This window comes from Rissa tridactyla, chromosome 4 (assembly GCF_028500815.1).
Source record: "Rissa tridactyla isolate bRisTri1 chromosome 4, bRisTri1.patW.cur.20221130, whole genome shotgun sequence".
NCBI classification, from domain to species: domain Eukaryota; kingdom Metazoa; phylum Chordata; class Aves; order Charadriiformes; family Laridae; genus Rissa; species Rissa tridactyla.
The window spans coordinates 46,450,278-46,469,689 of record NC_071469.1 but is presented as its reverse complement, the minus strand read 5'-3'; the positions used below and the strand labels follow the sequence as shown (position 1 = coordinate 46,469,689).

Sequence of the window (19,412 nt, the reverse complement as noted above, 5' to 3'; positions counted from 1 at the left end):
CATCCTCACCCCGCGTGGTACTGCAGCATTCACAACCCCCCAGCTGGATGGTGGGGGTCTCCAAACACCCTCCAGCCGTGAGTGTCTGCTTGCCCTGCACCAGGGTTTGTCAAAAAACCACCTGGGTAAGACACATACGGGGACTGTGGGAAGCACAAGCATCTGGGAGGCTCCTGGCCACTGGAGAGACAGTGACATTCGTCATCCATCCCCCGGTGTGAGTCTGCAGGTCACAGCACGAGCCTGCAGGCTCAGCCTGTCCCCAGCTCCAAAAACCCCAGCTCTTCACAACCAGATGCTGCTCAGTCTGCTCTGGCTCCAGCAGACCTTCAGAGCAGCGAGCGGGGGGGCTGTGGATGGCGTCTGTGCTGCCAGAGAAAAGCAAGCGAGCAGAGCCAGCCCCTGCAGCCCGCACGGACGGCATTTCTAATGGGGCACATGGTCTACGCTTCAGACTTCATCAAAAGGGAAAAAAAACCACATCGGCAGACCTTGATCTCACCAGGCGAGCTCTGAAACCAAACACAACCCACTGCACTAATTACCGTGCAGAGGGAGGAAAAGGCAGGTCCTGGATGCCAAACTCCAGCTCAGAGAGTGGGGAGGGGAGAGGTTTTGTTATCAGGGAAAGGTGATAACACTGCTTTGCATGCCATGATGGGTAGGTTGCAATTGCTCCCTGCCTGCAGATATTCCCCTTTTCACATTTTGTGTTGCCCTGCAGCATTGATGTCCAGTCCTCTTACCCAGGAGCACTGGGGCTTGGTGATGCTGTTGGGAGAAGGAACACACCCTGCCCTGGGACCTTCACCCTCCTCTCTGTGCTGTGTCCATGTGTCCTTCCATAGTCCTGTCCCTCGGATTTGGTGCAAAACCACAGAGGATCCCACATAAAGCCCAGTTCTGGCTGTTCTTGGTGGGGAGTCTAGAGGGGTGACCCCGCTGGCACTGGTTTCTCTGCAGGGAGCACTGGAGAGGGATGGCGGTCACCGTGCTGGGTGATTTTGTGACCCTGCACACCCCAATCTCTCTGTGCTAGTGTGTGCAGTCTCATGGTGAGGAAAGGGTTAAGCTGCCTGCTTAGCCCAAACCAGGCAGGATACCTGCCTGTGAGATTGTGAGCTGGGATCAGATAAGGGAGAGGGAGGAGGATGGCCACTAGGCAATTTCAGTTCAGGGATCCCAGCTCTCCCCACCCAGGAGCGTGCTGGTGCAGTTTCCCATTGCCCCTAACACAACCTGGAAAAACACCAGCATGAGGGAGGACAGGAGCATCCCCTCTGGCAGCTTCGTGGTCTTGGATTGGCTTAACCCAGGGAGCGTGTCTGGTTTAAGATGGGGGCTTGGGGCTGCATTAGGCTGCCCTGTCCTGGCACTGCTGTAGGCATGGCCCTGCACAGCCAGGCTGTACCCACAGCCTCCCAGTTTCTCCAAAACTGCCTCTTGGGATGTTCCCGTCTCTCGTTACACACAGCCCAATCCCTTGTTTACCGCTGCCTTGCGCCTAGGAGCATCCAGGATGAGAGCCATGGAATGAATCCACACCAGCAATGCTCACCAAGCATGAGCACTGCCTGATGCTAACTCCAAACCCATCCCACCCCTGTGTCCACCAGAGCCTGTGCCTGACTGTGGACCAGCCACCAGCAGTGGGACTGCCACTGCACCTGGGAGCTCTCGCAAGTGCTATGCCCAGCAAGTGGAGCTTGTCTCTGGCTCTGGACAGGGTCAGGGCAGGGGATAGTGAGACACTTTTGCGTCACACACACAAACACACCCCCCCGACCTCATTATGACTTTCCAGCGCTGTGAGCTTCCCTCCGGCCGTGCCAGGGGGTGACAGCCGTCTCCTTTCCCCAGCTGCACAGAGGGATGCAGAGACAGATGTCTCTGTCAGAGTGGAGTGGGCTCAGCTTGCTGGGAATGAATGGGAATTCGATTATGCTGCTCTGCACAGCCGAGCTAACACGATTAAAAGGCTAGCAGGCAGGACTGGGAGGAAGGAGGCTGCTCTCTGATCCTCTCTCCCTGCAGCTGGAAGCTCTCCTTTCCTTCCTCCCCAGCCCCTGCCCTGCCTAGCTGGGACAGAGGGGATGCACACCTTCTGCCTTGGGACTTCACAAAAACCCAGGGCCCAGCCAGATCTGAAGGCAGAATGAAGAGAAGATGGCAGAGAGCTGCAACCAGCTCCCCCCCGGCCCTGCAGGCCTCCCACCTCCCTCTCCCCAGCAGGCCCTGCCAGCTCTCCCCTCTGCCCTGCCTGTGCCGTGACCAAGCTCCCTTGCTATTTACATTACAAAGCAGCCCCCTCCGCTCCCTGCTCTCCGGGTTATATTTAGCTCCCCGGCACAGAACAGCCTGTGAGATGCATTAGCTGCGGCCTATCTGCCAGCCGGGGACTGCGCTGAGCAGCCGATGTGCCCCGCATCTCGCTAGCAGGGACAGGAGCTGGCAAGGGGACGCCCCGTGGGGGCTAATGCCAGGCGGGGGGGCACAAAGGGCCACAGGGACCGCTCTTCCAGATGCCGCAAGATGCCCGTGAGGATCCCCTGTGGTGCGTGGGCTGTGCCAGGCGCTGCCTTCGAAGGTGGCTGAGAACAGAAGGGGACCAGTCTGACACCCGGCATGTCCCTCGCGCCATAGATGTAGCCTGCGGGAAGCCCGTGCAGTGAGCTTTTGTGCACCTGTGGTTTCCTTTCTGGGTAAACACCCCTGCGGACTGGGTTGCTGGGAGCGGTCTCAGTGACAAAGGCCACCGCTGCAAGCGTCACCCCGAAAGCAACCAAGAAATTGTTGAAGAAGAGAGAGAGCCCAGAACTGCACAGGTCCCCAGCCCTGCCGGAGAGGCTGCTGGGTGCTGCTGAGGCCAGCCAGCGCCTGTCCCAGGCCTCCCTGGCTCCACGTCACAGGGTTTTTCCTACAGCAAAGTTCCCCCAGCCTCTAACTCACCTAATTGCCACTGGGGCTGCCCCACTCGGGGAGCTAGACATGATCCTGTCCCGCTGCAAAACCTCAGTGGAGACACCCGAAGCTAGCAGGAGCTGACTTCGGACTCCCCTTGGCCAAAGAGACTCTCTGGGAGCAAGGCACAAAGCCCTGGCGCTTGCTCAGGGTTTGCTGTGGGGACAGAGAGCACGGGGTCCTTTTGGCGTTGCAGAAGCATTTCCCTACTGGGAAAATTGTCCCAGAATGTGCAAATCTGGTGCACAAGCCAGCATCATTAATAAGCTTGGCATGAAACTGCTACTCAAAGCCCTAAATATAACCTGAGCGCTGAGCTCTCTTCCACCCGCCCAAGGCGCCTCCATACACCGTGGCAGCTATTTATGGAAGGAACTTTATTTCCATGGGCTTAATATCATTTCTGCTCATTTCAAAACCTTTATATAGCAGCTCATGCCGCCTGCCCCTTGTGATGACTAATGGATCCCAGCAGGAACAGGCAGGTTGGCAGCGGGAGGACTGGGGCCTCCAACCTTTGTTTGACATTGAGGACGCCTGTGATGCCCACAGCCCACAGAGGAGGTCCTCCAAACTCCGTACCAGGGTTTGGTAAGTGCCTCCAGAGCCAGGCAGCATGGCGAGGGGCTTTCTGTCAGCCCCCCCATGTCAGCACCTGATGAGAGGTTAGCTCAGCTCTGGGCAATGGCTCCATCACAGCCTGACCTGCCCCAGGGAGAAGACAGACCTGACCTTGTGTAGGCGTCGGAGGACGGCACAAGCAGATTTCCACCCCCAGATACTTCCTCTCCCGTTTCCCCTTCCCTTTGCTCGGCTCCACGAAACGGAGGGTGGAGGAAGCAGCTCATCTCACACATCACCTCCTCCCTCTCTGCTGGCTTGCAGGTAGCTGCAGCGTCCCCTCCGACCCAGCCAGACCCCTCTCTTCTGCAAAGCCCGCATCGGATGGAGCAAAGCCTCTTGCAAAGAGACCCCTTGAGAGGGCTGAGGGGGACAGAGGTGCTCTGCGGAAGGGTGGCACAGGCTGGAGCGTGTCAGCGGAGCCGCCTGCCTGGGGCAGCTGGGGTAGGACAAGCAGGATGTAAACAATCCCCAGCAACCTCAGACAATTCTGGACCAAAGTCAGGCTGATCAAATTAGGTTGCAATATGGTCCCTTCCTCCCCTGGGGCGACTGGGTAATTGCAGCTGGCTAATCCGTTCGCAAAAAGTGCCGTGCACATCTGGAGGAAGACAGCTAAAAGGAGAAAATCCTGCTGTGCCGCCCAGTAATCCCTCATCCTCGGTGGCGTCGCTCAGCACAGTAATCCCTCATCCTCGGTGGCGTCAGGGCAGAGACCCTCCCAGCTCTGCCCAGCGCCTCGGTGAGCAGACCTGGCTACCGAACGAGGGCCAGGAGGGCTGTGCGTTTCCCCAGCCCACGGCAAGGCTCAAGGGATGCAGGGCTGCCTCAGGGAAGACTCGGCCACCCTGGCTCCTGCTCGCCACCCACTGCAGGAATAACAAGTGCTGGAGATGAGTCAGCTCCGGGGCCCCTCCTGCTCTGCAGGCACTAATACAGTTTCCCATTAGTTCCCATTACCGCAGTATTAGAGAACAATTTGCTCACAGTTTGCACCGCAGCCCTTGCAAGGGGGGAGAAGGGCTGCTGTACCCGTGGGAGAACAGCCTGGGGGTGACTGATAGCTCCCACCCCAAATCTGCCCCCCCAGCAGAGCTCTGTGCCCCAGGGTCCCTGAGTCCCAGGACGGTGGCAGAAGTGCCCTTCCAGCCTCTGCCTGCCAAGGCAGCAGGCATGGCACCCAGATTGTCCGTGCCGGTTTTCCACCTGCTTGTAAACTACCCGGCGCTTGCTGAGCATGGCATGACATGGTGACACTGAGCCCAGGAGGACACAGAGACATACCTGGGTCAAGCCAGCTCAGGAGAAGGGTAAGGAGGTGGCTCCTGCCTTCTCCCCTCCCGTTGGTCCCAGACCCTCACAGGAGCCAGGGTCCTGCAAGTGTTCACTTTTATCCCGGGCAGGTGCAGGGTTGAAGGATTTCTCCTCACTTACACCCATTCTGCAAAGTTCGTGAGGTATTAAATGGTAGAAGGGCTTAAATGGTGAAAGAAAGCGGAGGGTGAGACACACCTTATTTGCTGTGAGAGAAAGAATCAAGCTGAGCTCCTGGAGGTGCTGACCCAAGCAGGATTTCAGACAGTGTGGCTGGAGTTGGGAATAGGACCGCACCTGAGCATCACCAGGCAATGGCTCCCATAAAAGCTCCACGGGAGCTATGAAAACCACTCTTTACCTCCACCGGTTTTGCTTGGCTATAGCAGTCCCGACAGAAGAGTCACACCAAGCCAGGACAGGTACTTCTCTTGCTGTGGTGCCCACAAGGTGCCCACAAAGGGCACACTTCCAGCCTAAGCCCCAACCTCATCCCCTTCATCCTTGCATCGCTTCTCAGTCTCCCCAGGTGGGATCAAGGTTTCTGGACGTGGGACTCAAGCAAGGGGACATTTTCCTTGGGGTAGAGGAAGAACAGGAGAATCAATGTTATCACAAGTCCCTTGCATCCAATGCACTGAACAGAGATAAGCTGGCACCACAGAGAAAGTGGGAAATGTTCAGGCATGTCCCCGTGCCAGTGCTCGTGGGAGGCTGGTGGGCACGGCTGCCTGGAGAGGGGCCTGGGAAGCATCATGGCCCTGGGACGGGAAAGGGGAGTTGGGCAGAAGGAAAAATAAGGGGGCCTGCAAGTGTGACAAGGGGACTGCCACTGGGGAGGGGGCTGTTGCACAGGTGGGGAGGGAAGGGGCTAACCGGTCCCCTGGTCCCTGTGCTGAGATGGTTTCTGGTGGAAAGAGCCAGCCCTGACCCCGTAGGAGGGAGATGCCCCCCAGGACAGGGCACTCCTCCGCCCCAACCCAGACCCGACACTTTGGGACCCGGAGGCTCCTACCTGTAGGAGACCTGCTTTCTGATGGCCAAGTGCAGGAACTGCTCCTCCACCTCCGCCACCGCCACTGCCCCCCTCATCTCCTCCCAAGCTGGATCCACGCCGTGGAGGCCCGAGCACTGTGCTCGCCCAGTGCCTTCTGTACCCACCGCTCCCTGGAGGCTTGCCGTGGCCCCCCTGGCTGGGGTGAAGTCTCTCCAGCTCCCGGGACCTTCAGCCATGCTGGAGTGAGGTGTCTTTCCAGGAGGGGAGTCCTGCTCTGTCCCCACAACCTCTCAGACTGCTTGGTTCAGCCCCACAGGGTCCCAGGGTGCTGCTCCGCTTCACCTCCCCAGGGCCGTGGGAGGCTTAACTCCCCGGGGGAGCACAAGCGAGGAGAAAAAGCAGCGTCCAACTTTTTGCAGCGGTGTTTATTGGCCTCTGGATAGCGGTTTGGGCAGCTCAGGCGCCGCAGCTCAGGTTCCCTCTGTCTCTGCTGCCCTGCCGCTGCGAAGCGGAGGAATAGCTGACAGAAACCCGGAGACGTGGGTGCTGCTCCTCGGAGGAGCCAGCGCTGCGAGGGCAGCGGGGAGGGAGCGGGAAACGCGGTGCTCGCTGGAGAAGGGGTCTTAGGAGAGAGCACGTCCACGGATGGGGTCCATACTCCCAGCAAGCGAAGGAGAGTCTTCTGTGAGTTCCCTCCAGAGCCAGGCACGTCCCTTGGTGTCCCCGGCAGCAGCAGCCGAGCAGGAGAGGCAGGCAGAGGTAGGCAGCAGGGAAGGTGCCTGTGCACCGATCCTGCAGCAGCCCTCAAAAGACAAAGCAGAAAGAGAGCGTGAGTGTGTGCGTGGGGAGGGGGCCTGCGGAGGGAGAGAGCTGCACCAAGGGAGGCAGCCTGGTGTCACCTTAGAGACACTCGGAAACTGGCACTTAACCCTTTGGAGGCCGGGGAGGCAGAGGAGGGTGACAACTCAGCCGCCCCTCACTGCTGCTCGCAGCCCAGCTGGCGTCTGCCTGCCTGTAAGGGCTGCTCAGGGCGCTGGGTCTGAGCCGCTCATCTTAACCAGAGGTGCAGTCAGGTAAAGTCAGGCAGTCTGGAAAACTGCGTGACAGCAGCCCCAGCAGAGCAAAGTACCTGCTGTTCTGTCCGACTGCCCAATACGGATGAGATCTGCCCAGGGATGGGGTCCCCGGCTTTGGGCAGTGCTACCCAAGGAGAGGTATGGCCATAGCGCGGCTTCCCTCCTCCCAGCAGGCTCACTCAACTCCTCGTCACTTGGGAGGCCATATTATCCTTGCTTTTTACTAATTCAAGTCATTTTTCTCTGATCCTGGCATCCAGAGGTAGAAAGGCCTCCTGTCCTCTGCCCACATCCATCAGGATAGTGGCATCGTCTGTCTGTCTGTCCTGGGCTGGGACTGAGCTTTGTGACCCCAGTCCCAGCTCTGGCCTGCCTCAGCCTTTTCTGCCCCAGTGCTGCGGATACCAGCTGGGGTGAGAAATACCCACAAAGTTCCCATATGTGCCTGGCTGCTTGTTTTGGATTTGTTCTGCCCTAGATTCTCACACTGAGGCTTTACCTGCTAGGCACTGGGAAATTCGAGCTTTGGGTCTATAAAGGCCACCCCCTGCATCACTTGCCCATGGCAAGGTCCTACAGTCATGTACTACATCAAGAACATGTTGCTGTCACCCCTCCTCCCAGTGTCTTCCCATGAAGGGCTGGCACAACGGGAGCTGGAACGTGTCCTCAGCCTGTTTTATTGCCTTGGGAGTCGACAGGAGCAGTTCATCCCTCCTGCCAGCACTCCCCATCGCCTCCATGCGGCCCTGTGGCACCTCTGCTGCAAGATGCCATGGCAGGGCCCGTTCCCACGCCACTCCTGACCCCGACCTGGGAAGCAGCAGGGGCTGGAGAAGGGCTGTGCCTTTCCCTGGGAACGACAGCCCACCGGCACCTCCAGTTCAAGTTACTGAGCCCTAAACGTCACAATGAGATGTCCCCCAGTTCTGCGCCTGCTGGGGGATTTGTGCTTCCCAGGGGCACAGCAGCCCCCGAGCCCACTCCCCCGCACAGTCGTGACTCACAGGGAGCCCGGCACCCTCTTCGTGCGTGACTCAGCCCCTCCAGCGCCCACAGGGGCTTTGTTCCCCTTGAAAGCTGGAATGCCACTGGGCAAGCCCGACAGTGGCTTCACCCTTGATTGCTGGGACCGGAGACCTACCCAGGAGCTTGCCAGTGCTCCCTGCACCGATGCACGGCCCTGCTCCGCATCCTCCTGCCACCCACGGGCACGGGGGAGGCTGGGAGCAGCCCGCAGGGAGAAGCAGCGGGTACCCGGCTGGTGTGGCGGGACCTGTGGCACCTCGCTTCTTCTCAGCACCCACCGGCTGATGCTCTCTGCCTGCCCCGGGGCTCACCCTGGCCTGGGGGTGTCCCTATTGGCCACGTGCTATGGATGCAGGATGCAGCTCCACTTGCACTCCCAGACTAATTTGGCAAACGTCTGTCTTGTCTCTCACGGTTGAAGGAGTCAGTGGCTGCCATGCTGAGGAAGGGGTTGGCCAGGCTGGGGTGGATGTTAAGATGTGGTGTTAAGGGATATGGTGTAAGGGAGAACTTTGTAGAGTGGAGTTGATGGTTGGACTCGATGATCCCAAGGGTCTTTTCCAACCTAAATGATTCTATGATTCTATGGAAGCAAGTTGTAGGCTGGGGGAGTGCAGGGTCCGTGTGTGGGAAGGAGGGAAGAGCTACCTGGGGGATGTTTCTCACCAATGGTTGCGGCAGTGCCATAGGAAAGGAGCTTCAGGGAGGGAAGCAGAGGCCCTTATTGCAGGAAACCTCCCAAGAGCTGGGCACAGCCTGGGGTCACAGGGCCTCTGGCCGAGGCAGAGAGAGGGGCAGGACAGTGGGTGCCTCCTGCCTTCCCACGGGGGCTAATCCTGCACTACAGAAATCCTCTCTGGGGGAGGAGCAGCCAGCAGGGGATTTTGCCCCTTTCTACCCCTGTTCCAAACTGTGTGGCTGTCACACAGGCAGTGTGTCCAGATTTTGTGTGTCTGGAGAAGAGGAGACATCACAAGACATGTCTGCACGAGGGGAGGTAAAGGATTGCTCAGGCTTCTGCATCTCTCTCTGCCCACCTGTCTCTGCAGGACATTTCACACGTTGGTCACTAATGGGGTCAGCCTTTCCTTAGAGGGTGCCATCAGAAGTCCCTGAGGAACTGGGAAGAGCAGGCAGACACTGGCTGGGGGCAGCATGGCTGGGTGGTGGGGTTGGGTCAGTCCTGCCCTCCTGGCATCCAAGGCACCCTTCAGCTGAGCCAGGTCACCCGCTCACCTGGGGCACAGGCAGGAGAGGGCCTCTCCGGTGCCCTGGGCAGGGATTTCCTTCTGCATGGGCATGCGGGACGGTGCGAGGGCAGCTCGGTGTTTCCATACAGACCCCATCCTCGCTTTTGCAGGCACAGGGAGGGCATGGACTTTCTAGGAAGCAGCATTTCTAGTGAGTCTAGAGATTTTCAGTCTCCTCCCCTGGGCACAAGAAGAGGAACCTCCACCCTGCTTACCCATAAGCCTGGTTTCAGCCACCAGGTTAGAAAATCGACATGGGTTTGTTGAGGCTGAGGCGGATTGGGTCAGCATCCAGCAGGTGCCATCGCTACTAACGAGCCCTCAGCACCTGGGGGGTGTCAGGAGGTGTGACCGCCTGGTTCTCCCCAGAAGGTGTCCAAAAGCCCAGGATCCTTGCCAGGAAGCAGGACCAAAGCCTGCCGATGCCATGATGGATCCATGTGAGAACCGCTAGTACAGTCCCAAATGGTGACAGCAAGAGGGACCACACCAGGCTGGGAGAGCGGGAACGTTCTCCTGAGAGCCCTAAAAGCACGTGTCCTTCTCTAACGAACTCAACGTACCCATCAGGCTGCTGCTGCGCACCACCAGTGGCCCGCTCGGCAGTGGCGAGCTGCAAAAGCCAAGTCTTTTCTCTTTTTATTTTTTTTTTTTCAAGTTGGCCTGGTAACAGAGAACAGTTGGGAATAATTTGTCTCTGAAAAACGAAGCCCGTGTTCTGTTGGCGTTCTTTTGTTCAGGGCTTGTACGTATTGACAGTGCACAGGCTTGTTAGAAATGTGACCCTAAATGGGCATAAGCCCGGCCTGGCGTGGCGGAGCTTGGCTGGGGGCATTTGGAGCAGACCCAGCCTAACTGAGCAAGGCTGAAAGTGGCTTGTAAAGAAGGTGCCCTCTTGCTTTGCTAATTCCCTCGTTCTGCTCTAATTAATCGCTGTAGCCCAATTGGTAGGTGCAATTGACTGGCTGCATTTCGGGAGGCATAGCAGGGATCAAAAGATCCTGATGCGCCTGTTTTGAGCAGCTCAGAGTTATCCGGTAGACTGCAGAATAAGGAGGATTTGTCGAGATGAAGGGAAATTTGCTCCTGACAGACGGGGGTTCTGTTCGCTCCGGCTGCATCAGTATTAAAGGAGGCAAAGCCTGAGAACTCATCCTTTTCAGAGCTCCCCTCTTGCATCCGTTTCCCTTGACATTTTGGAGCGTGCATGACAGGTGCAGGACAGAATCTCCCTGGAAGGCAATGCCCGAAAAGCTGGGTGATGTTTCACAGGGGCGAGCAAAGCAGAAGGCTTTCCCTCAGATGAAATCTGGTGGATGCAGGGAGAAACCAGGTTGCGCAACGGGGGAAGCTGCATCGCACTGACGCAGGGGTAGGAGGCTGCTCTTGGACAAGGTGCCGCAGAGAAAATGTCAAACCAGCGACTTAAAACTAATTGTGTCCCAGGAGACAAACTGCAGGGCAAGAAAAGGCATTTCCTTGCATCCGTGGGTGTGAGCAGGGGAAGGGAGCTCTGCAGGGGTCTGTAAAACCCGTGTCAGATTAAGCCACCATGGATCCCACATCGAGCCCCCACTTGGCAGTACAGACCCAGCCAAGGAAAGAGAGCTCCTCTCTCTCACAGCCACTGTTTAAGGGCCAGACCTGTCCCAAGAGGGTGGCAACAGCTCAGTGCTTCGCTCCTCTCCACAAAGAAACTGTAATCCACAGAAGGAGATCTCTGCAAGCCTCGAGCTTCATATCCTCGTTCTGTGGCAAAGACAGAGCCCCGCGGTACCAGCCCAGCCAGAGGTGGGAGATGGAGCTGCCTTTTAGCACCTCTGAGAGGGGCTCCTGCTTGGGCTGCCTTCCAGCTGGGGCCGGGGGGCGATTGTGAGAAGTCCTTTCAATGGCCAAATCCTAACAAACCCACTTGGAGCTTTCTAGAAAATGAAGATTCGTTTTGTAGACTCCCTGTTGCCTCGTATCTCACACAAAATCAGGACAAAACCTATCAGTTTTCGCGGATGTAAATGGACTATCAGGGGTACAGGCTGACAGACAGCCAGGTCCCAAGTCGTTACCGATCTGAGCCCGGCTGTTCTGCTTTTACAGTTAACTGAAGGATTTAAGTATTTTTTCAGACGGGATGGGAGCAGAGCCGCAGCGCTACTAGCAATGTCTTTGTTGTATGGTCTCCAGCACAGCCCCTTCATCAGAGGAGCTCATTGCACCTCATAAAGTTTCTTCCATGATCTTCCTCCTTCCGAGAGGATGATCATGGTATTTTGGAGTGGGAGAAGAAACTGAGGCAGAACAGTTGTGACTTGTTCAGAACTGCAGAAGAACTCACAGTGCTGCTGGAAATAAACCATGCAAGTTTGCTTCTAGCCCCTGACACCGAGCACGAGGTCCCAGCACCGAACCAATTCTGCACGTGGCCAGGGAATGGGACAGTCAGGCAGCAGGAGGTGAGGAGCTGTGCGTGTGGGCTGGCGTGACAACCATGCTTCAATGAAAGGACCCGTCAACCCAGGGCTGATGCTGCATCTTTTTATTTTATTTTTATTTTGCTTCACTAAGCAAATGCAGAGCAAGTGATAGGTGGAAGGGAAAAGGTGGCTTGAAAAAAAAAACAAACAAAAAAACCAAATAAAAAACAAAAAGGAGGGAAGAAGCAGCTGCTGGAATATAAGGGGAAAGTGAGCTGCTAACAAGAAGGAAGTTCATAGATGCCAAGCCCGCACTAATTCTTAATAAAATACAATACTGAAAATAGGATCTGAGAGTCTCCAAAATACAATATTTTAAGGGATCGGCAATAATACAAAATAAGGTTCATTATGTACAAACGAGTTCTGCTCTTGGTCTCTGTACAACGGTGGGAGTGGGAGGCACGGGGACATGCTCAGTGGAAGTTGGGGTGGAGGAGGGCGTGCTTGGACCCGGCAGTGGTTCTTTGTGCTGGGGTGGAGGCGGAAGATGGGGAAAGCAGTGGTATCTGGTGACCAGCAGGTCCTGTGTGAACCTCAAGAAGAGCTGAGCTATGCTCAAGGCCTTCCTCTTCCTCACCCCACTGGCCATGCATGTATGGTTGCAGCTAGCTGTGTCCAAATTTGTCCTAAATGGCTTCAGGGGGTAAAAACCAGTTTTCAAGAGGGAGAAAAGAGGGATGTGAGGGCCCTTCCCTCACTTCTCCCAGTCCTTGAGCAAGAGCCATCCCATCCTTGGTCTCCAGGGAGCCCTCTCCACTCCCAGCCTGGGAGGAGAGGAGAGGCTGGGGCAGTGCAGAGTGAGTCCAGCATGCTTGAAGAGAAACAAGCCAAAGAGGAGCCTGCTGTGAGACCTGGCAGAGTGCACAGGGACGCCCATGCAGAACCATGGGGCAACCTGCAACATCCCAGATCTCCAACACTCATCTCCCACATTGTCCTTCCATCAAATGGCAGCTGAGGGAATGGAGTGAGGAGACACTTGAGCCTTTCAGCAGGGCTTTTGCCGGGGAGGAAGAAGGGTCAGAAATGGGTGTCTGGGTGCTAAAGAGGATGGCATAGGCTTGAGATGAGGTCATTTCAGCACCAAACTTGGCAAGTCTGGACTGAGGGGTGGTATGGCAAGAGTTTGCTATCCTTGGTGCCAGCAGTTAGACGGAAGAGGTCTAAAAGTCTTTGGTGACCCTGGCCAATTCCAACATGTCACCTCTTTCCTGACAAGATGTACCCGTCACCAGAGATGCCAATATGTCCCCAGTGGCTTTCACAACACTGCTGTGCACACGGAGGATGTGAGGGGAATGATGGCTATCCGACAGCCCTCCAGTAGGCTGCAGAGCTCTCTTTGGTGGTTCCTAAAAAGACCCCATTTTGCATGAAGCAGAACTGGGGATGGAGAGCTGGGATGGGGATCAGGTTATGGGAGTGGGTTTCTCTCACCCACTTGCAAAGGGGGAGGCCTGGAGAATGGAAAGTGAGAAGGCCACTGACCTGTTTAGCACTGCACTGTAGGGCCCAAGCTGGGAACAGAAAGGGAAATATCACCCCTGCCAAAGCAAGGGTGCTGAGGGTGGGGAGAAGTGGGTTGTGAGGGAAAATTGTTCTCTGTTTCAGAGCTCTGGTTGCCCAGAAGCTGCTGTCTAATTTTTACGGTGTTTTATCTGTCTGGGATCGGTCTCCCCCACTCCATTTGTGTGCAGATCTTTGCAGATAGTTGGTGTGGAAGTTATATAGGCATGTCCATCAAAAGAAAACTAGAGCAAGGAAGAACTAGGTTTTCTCTCAATGGAAGCAGAAGTATACTAACAGATGGAGGGGAAGGAAGGAGCTCAAACTCTCCAGAGCCATCTCTCCAGCACCAGCATCACCCACTCCTAAGCCCCCCAGGCAGGACAGTAAATCCAGCACTCTCTCTCTCTCCTTCAGGTGCATCTGATGTAGCCAAGGGGTACATGCCTGGGGTCAGCCCCCTTGGTCTGGAGGCTTTGGGGAGTGAGCTGAATAGTTTGGGGGCTTCCCCTCATCTCCTTCCACTCCAAGGTGAGCCCACACCCATAGGGTAGTGCTCATTTAATCAGGAGGTAAGGCCAGGAGAAGAGGGCGTCTCAGGGCTTCGCCAGACGTTTATTGCTGGTTCTGGCAGTCCTGCGACTCCCCTCAGAGAGATCAGTACTAAGAGGAGGGAAATGGGGAAGGGAAGAAGCTGAACCCAAGGCCAGTTTAGGAGTGTCTGAATGCAGTGTCCTCTCCCGCCAAGTCCCCTCAGTTGCTCAGTGAGGAGGGAATCCTGCAATCAGACAGAGGAGGCCTTGAGGTCCAGCAGCTGCTACAAGTATTCAGCTGTCTCACTGGAGCTTGTCTCCCTAAGGAAAGAAAAGACAACGCATCAGTCAAGGTTCATTGCAGCCTCCTATGCAAATTCACCTCTCTGTGTGCCCAGATGGTTTGCTCTGATGGCGGTGGAGCCCTTGCCCAGGGAACTGAATGACCAGCAAGCCTGGGACCACCTGAATCACCCAGTCCTCCTCAGCAGTATGCCAGTGGGACACTGCTTTATGGAGTCCCAAACTTTTTCCTCACAAAATAAACTTAATCTTATGCTCTCTACCAGCATTGGCCTCCTCCAGTCACTGCTTTTTAGCTAACTGCCTGTCCCGGGCAGCTCAGCTGTCCTTAGCTTGCAGCAGAGGGGACATGCATGCTGCTCACTCCCAGACACCATGCTGTGTTTTGGGGCTCAGAGTGGCCCCCACCTGCTTACCTCTCATGGAATTGCTCTTTGGGGTGGGCAGGAGTTGGGTCAGTTCGGTTCTGGTCAGGACCCTCCAGCTGGGATTTGCTCAGATATTTGGCTGTCTCATGTGTCCTGGCCAGATGAGGCCTTCCCTCCTCAGACTGCCCTTTTTTGGCCTCCCACCCCTCAGGATGGTCCACGGTTAGGAAGGAACTATAGCTCTCTTCTAAGGAGCCAGCACCCTCATCATAGAAAAGGAGGCTCCGTGACTGAACTGGAAAAAAGGAGAACACTAGTTAACAATGAGGACAAGGTCTCTTGAAATGGATGTGGGTCATGGTGGTGGTTTCAGCACATGCTCATACCATGCTCATACATACATGCTCATACTCCCCCAGTGTATGGGGTAGGCACTGAGGGGTGGATGCTACCCCTGAACTGGGAATGTTGAGAGAAGAGCTGGAAATGGTTTGACAGGGTGAAACGGAAGAAGCACGTTAGACTCACTCTTACTAGTTGTGTAAATGTCTGGTGCTGGTGTTGCTTTCACTGTCTGTGACGCTGAAGAGAACTCAGGGAGACAGGGCATCAGGGATCCCAGGATCAGAACAAAGCAGAGTGCCAGCACCTAGAGAGGAGATCAGCACAGGGTTAGTGCTGCTTGCCATGAGGAAACACTCCCCCCCTCTGCAGGACACAAACATGAGGCTGTGTGAGAACCTGTGGTCAGGCTGACAACTGGGTCGCTGTGGTCCCCCAGGGAGGGAAAGGGCTTGCTCTGCTAATCTCTGCTGCAAATCTAAGAAGGGAAGTCAAAAGCTTCCTCATATTGCTTTATTTGAAGTATTTCTGGTTCAACGGTGAGAACTTGCCCATCCAGATGATGAAAGATGGTGGAAGGCATAGCTGGGAAACAAGTTGAGAAAGAGGGAGGCTCAAGAGAAGGGACAAACTCTGCCTTGAGCAAAGGGAACCTGACGTTGGCTCAGCAGGAGCTGTAGTGGGCTGTAAGAAAGGAAGCTCACTGGGAGAAATCTGTGAGGTACCACAGCACGTAGCAAAGTGAAGCTACTATCCATGCGAGGACACAAATGACAGTAGAACTCCAGCCCCCAATACCTGATAGCAAGGATGGTGAGTCCAAGGAAAGGGTTAAATTTATGCTTGACATGCAAATTTTCAGGACCATGTGTCCATGCCTTCTGCTGTCAGGCAGACCAGTCAGAGCTACTGGGCAGTGATAAAAGGAGAGAGGCAGGCAAAAGCTCCCTGGAAATTCCCCTTTGGTAGGCCTGCGCCTGTCTGCAAATTCTGCCGTGATAGTAAAGCTTCAGAGTGAGACGCCGGTGCTGATCGTAAGGGACTCTATAGAGTTTAGGGAAACAGCAGTACAGAGCAAGAGGGGACACGTGGTAAATGATACAGAGCCAGATCCTTATTACCTGAACATCCATGTGCCATGGGTAGTGTATATATATAACTAACTGCAGCCAGCTCAGTGCTCAGACTGGGCTGAGCAAAGAGGCAATGCATCTGTTGGTGATTTTTACTACTTACAAATAAACTAGGTAAGTTTGACGAGTGGGGACACCTATGGGAACACCCAGCAATTGCTTGACTGCTTTTCAGAATAGCCACCTATCTCAGAATAGCCATGCCTGAGTAACACACAGAAGCTGATACATCAAGGTAATTTTGACCACCAGTGGATTGTGGGAGATGTGGAAGATCAAATAATAGCACAGGGATACTACACTATGTAAAGAGGGATATTGGTTGTCCAGACTCTTCGTGGATGGTTTTAAAGTAAGGAAATTAAATGTGGACAGCATAGACGCTGTCTAAGCATATCATATCAAACACACAAGGCTTTTAGAACCCTTATTCCACAAAAACAGGGGAAAAAAAAATTCTGAATAGATGTTGCTTGGAATTGTCACAGGCAAACACACAACTTCCAGAAAGGGTAGCCTGGCCTGTGAAGCCTGTTCTTCTCTTCTAAAACAAAGAGGCTTTATGGGCTGGGAAAGAGCAGTACACTTAACATCTTGCTTTAACATGGCTTTCAACTGGGGCTTTGCAAACCAGCATTGTTTTTACTCTGTTTTGTTTCAGGTTAACTCTGACTGATGCTCTGATTCTGTTCCAGTTCAAACTCTACAACACTTCATAACAATAACTCTTGGTTTGACTCTGAGTACCATTCAACTCACAGCTTTTGACCATCTCACTATTTTGACCTCTTAAAAAGTGAGGGAAACTAAGCTACAGGAAACTACTGCAAAACCAGTTGGAAAGGTAGAGGCAAAATTAATCAAAAAAAGACGTCCTGAGAGCGTAGTTATCAAATGTTTCACTGTCAAACTGGGAGGAAGTAGCAGATGGAGTAGCAGAAAGATCCGTTATGGCTTTGGCAAGATTCAACATTGTTAAGCTTGACTTGGATGATGGACTGTATCAAATCTGCAGATGGGAGTGACTACAAGCAAACTTTTGGTCAGCAGTCAAATTCAGAATGATCTTGACCATGGGGAGAAATGGTCCAAGACAACAGCGAGCAGATCCATACAGACAAATGCCAAAACCTGCTGAGACCTGCGAGGTGGCAGGACTCGTTAACAGAGGAAACACGTCAGCAATTATGTGGTCAGGCAGCTGTTCTACAGAAGAGGATCTGGGAGTTGAAATGGAGCACAAGGTGGGCACAATTTGATGTCATTTTGCAAAGGGCAAATCTCAGCCAGGGCAGTATGAACAGGCTTTCTGGCTGGCTGGCTGGCTGGCTCTGTACCAGCCTTCAGGTGGAACACCGTGTCCAGCTTTGGGCCCCGTACTTCCAAAAAGATGCAGGTCAATTGGAGAAAGTCTGGAAGAGAGCTCTGGGAACAAACAGTGATTCAGTAACTCAGGCTGAAGAAATTGTGGTGATTTAGCAGAGCAGACTGAAGGGAGTTGCTCAAAAACAATAGTTTTACAGTATGTATAATGCAGCTGCACAAAGGGAGGGTAAACTGATCTTGCTTACAGTAGGCAGAAGAAGTTGTAATACGCTTAAGCTGTTGGAAGGAAGATTGAGACGAGATTGCAAGAAAGCTTTATGTGGGAAAGATAATGAAGCACTGGAATGATTTGCCTGAGGAGGCTGAGGACTGCTCATCACTGGAGGCCTTCGAGAACTGGCTGGACAAATATCCAGCAGAAATGACATGGAACTAAAGAAGAAGGGTACACTGCTCCACTCCCATCCTGCAAGGCATGATGATTCTACATATCTGTCATGATCAGAAGTGCTGTACTTGAAAATGGAAAATGGGAACTTGGATGCCTATGAGAGGAACTGGCCAAAGACAGAAAAGCAAATTACACATTCTTGAAATGCTTCAAAGCTCGGAAGCCTGAGAGAGTTGGTGTGTGGGCTGGGATGCCGTGGAACGAAGGGAGCAGCAAGGAGAGATAAGACATTGATGGGAAGCTAAATCAGGCATTTTATCAGCCTATAGCACAGGGGATGTCTGGAAGGCACCTCTCCTGGACTTGCTCATTCCATGTAGTGGTGATGAAGAATTGCTGGAACCAGAGGTGCTCTGATGAGCTGCTGCATAAAGGAGCAATGAGTCGCTGGGCCCAGCTGGGTCACACCCAAAAATGTGGAAAGAACTTGGGAATGAAGCCACAGAACAGCCAACAGAAAAGACAGTCATTAAGATCTGGTCCGACATGGGGGCAGCAAAGAGTAGCAAAAGTTTAAGCAGAGTTTGAAAGGAGAAAGTGCTGGGAATTACAGAGCAGGGGCTCTGGAACCAAGGAAACTGATTGCACCAAGAGTGAAACGCAAACCCTCACGATACTGAGGGTGCTGAGGAAGTGAGGCAAGCACCTCACCACCTGCTTGTATTTCATGACTGTTAACAGTACAGAAGTTATAACTAGATATAGATAACTAACTCTGACAGATTTGTCACAAGCAGCTACTATGACAATCCTGCAAAGACATCACAGGGTTGAAGGTTATGTTTTTATCATGGATCAGAAACTTTCCCACTGGGAAAAAAAGAGATGAAGAATAAGCAATTGACTCTATGGCCACACATTGGCATGCCCCAGAGCTCCACAGTGAAGCCAACATCGCTTAACCATGATCCTCCGCTACAAGAAATGAGAGGCAAACAGGGATTACCAAAACCAACACACAACCCTGAATCATTTTGGTTAGTCAAAAGGGCAAATGAAGAGAATTACGACTAGATTTAACAAAGGCTGACGTGCAGGCATAGCAAGAACAGATGCCACCTCTTGCTGATAAACACAAGGTAATGCCCACTGGGAGGAATACTTGAGTAAAACATTAAGCATTACCAACTCAGCAAAAGAAAACTCTACCCATTACAATGGAAGCTCATTGAAGACTTTTTGCTGAATGGCCGATAGCTAATGAAAAGCAAACAAAGTGCTGCTTTGCCCAAAGAACAAGACAGTGAAAATGCATGAATTATTCTAATGCTGTTGCATAAAAACAAGTGTCACTACCAATGTATATATGACACAGGGCCCAGTTGTGGTGACTCTAACACAAAAGGAGAGAGCAGATGCAACTGGCAACAGAGCTGGGCAGTGGGGAAGAGGGCAGAGACAGGCAAACAACAAAAGTGTCTGGGGAAGCATGACCCATAAGAAAGATGAAAATGAAGCTCATACCATTAGGCATGTCCCGGTCTGCGTGGAAGCCATTTTGTAAGGTCTGGAGACTTTCCCAGCTACCAGAGCCTGCAGCTTCTGTAACTGCTGGAGCAAAGTCCTGGGATAGGAAACAACCCAAATCAAAACATGATAAGGAGGTGGCAACCAGTAAGTGACAAAAGGACACCACTACCCCCTTCATATTTTACTCTGATTTTCCCTTCTTGTGAAAACAAGTATCTCCCCCTTGCTATATCTTGCCCAAGTTCTCTGACCAAAGAG

General features: G+C 53.8%; 1 protein-coding gene across 2 annotated transcripts in view; it reads right to left on the bottom strand.

Annotated features, from left to right (window-relative positions):
- Positions 1-11,772: 11,772 nt before the first annotated feature.
- CREB3L1 (cAMP responsive element binding protein 3 like 1) overlaps positions 11,773-19,412 on the bottom strand; it is a 46,150-nt gene continuing 38,510 nt past the window's right edge. For both annotated transcript variants that reach the window (XM_054199470.1, XM_054199471.1), the window contains exons 9-12: positions 19,149-19,248; positions 14,961-15,081; positions 14,481-14,727; positions 11,773-14,082 (exon numbers count right to left, since the gene is read on the bottom strand). In XM_054199470.1, coding sequence (XP_054055445.1) covers positions 14,046-14,082; positions 14,481-14,727; positions 14,961-15,081; positions 19,149-19,248 — 505 coding nt within the window. In that variant the 3' untranslated portion in view covers positions 11,773-14,045. The remainder of the gene's footprint in view (positions 14,083-14,480; positions 14,728-14,960; positions 15,082-19,148; positions 19,249-19,412) is intronic.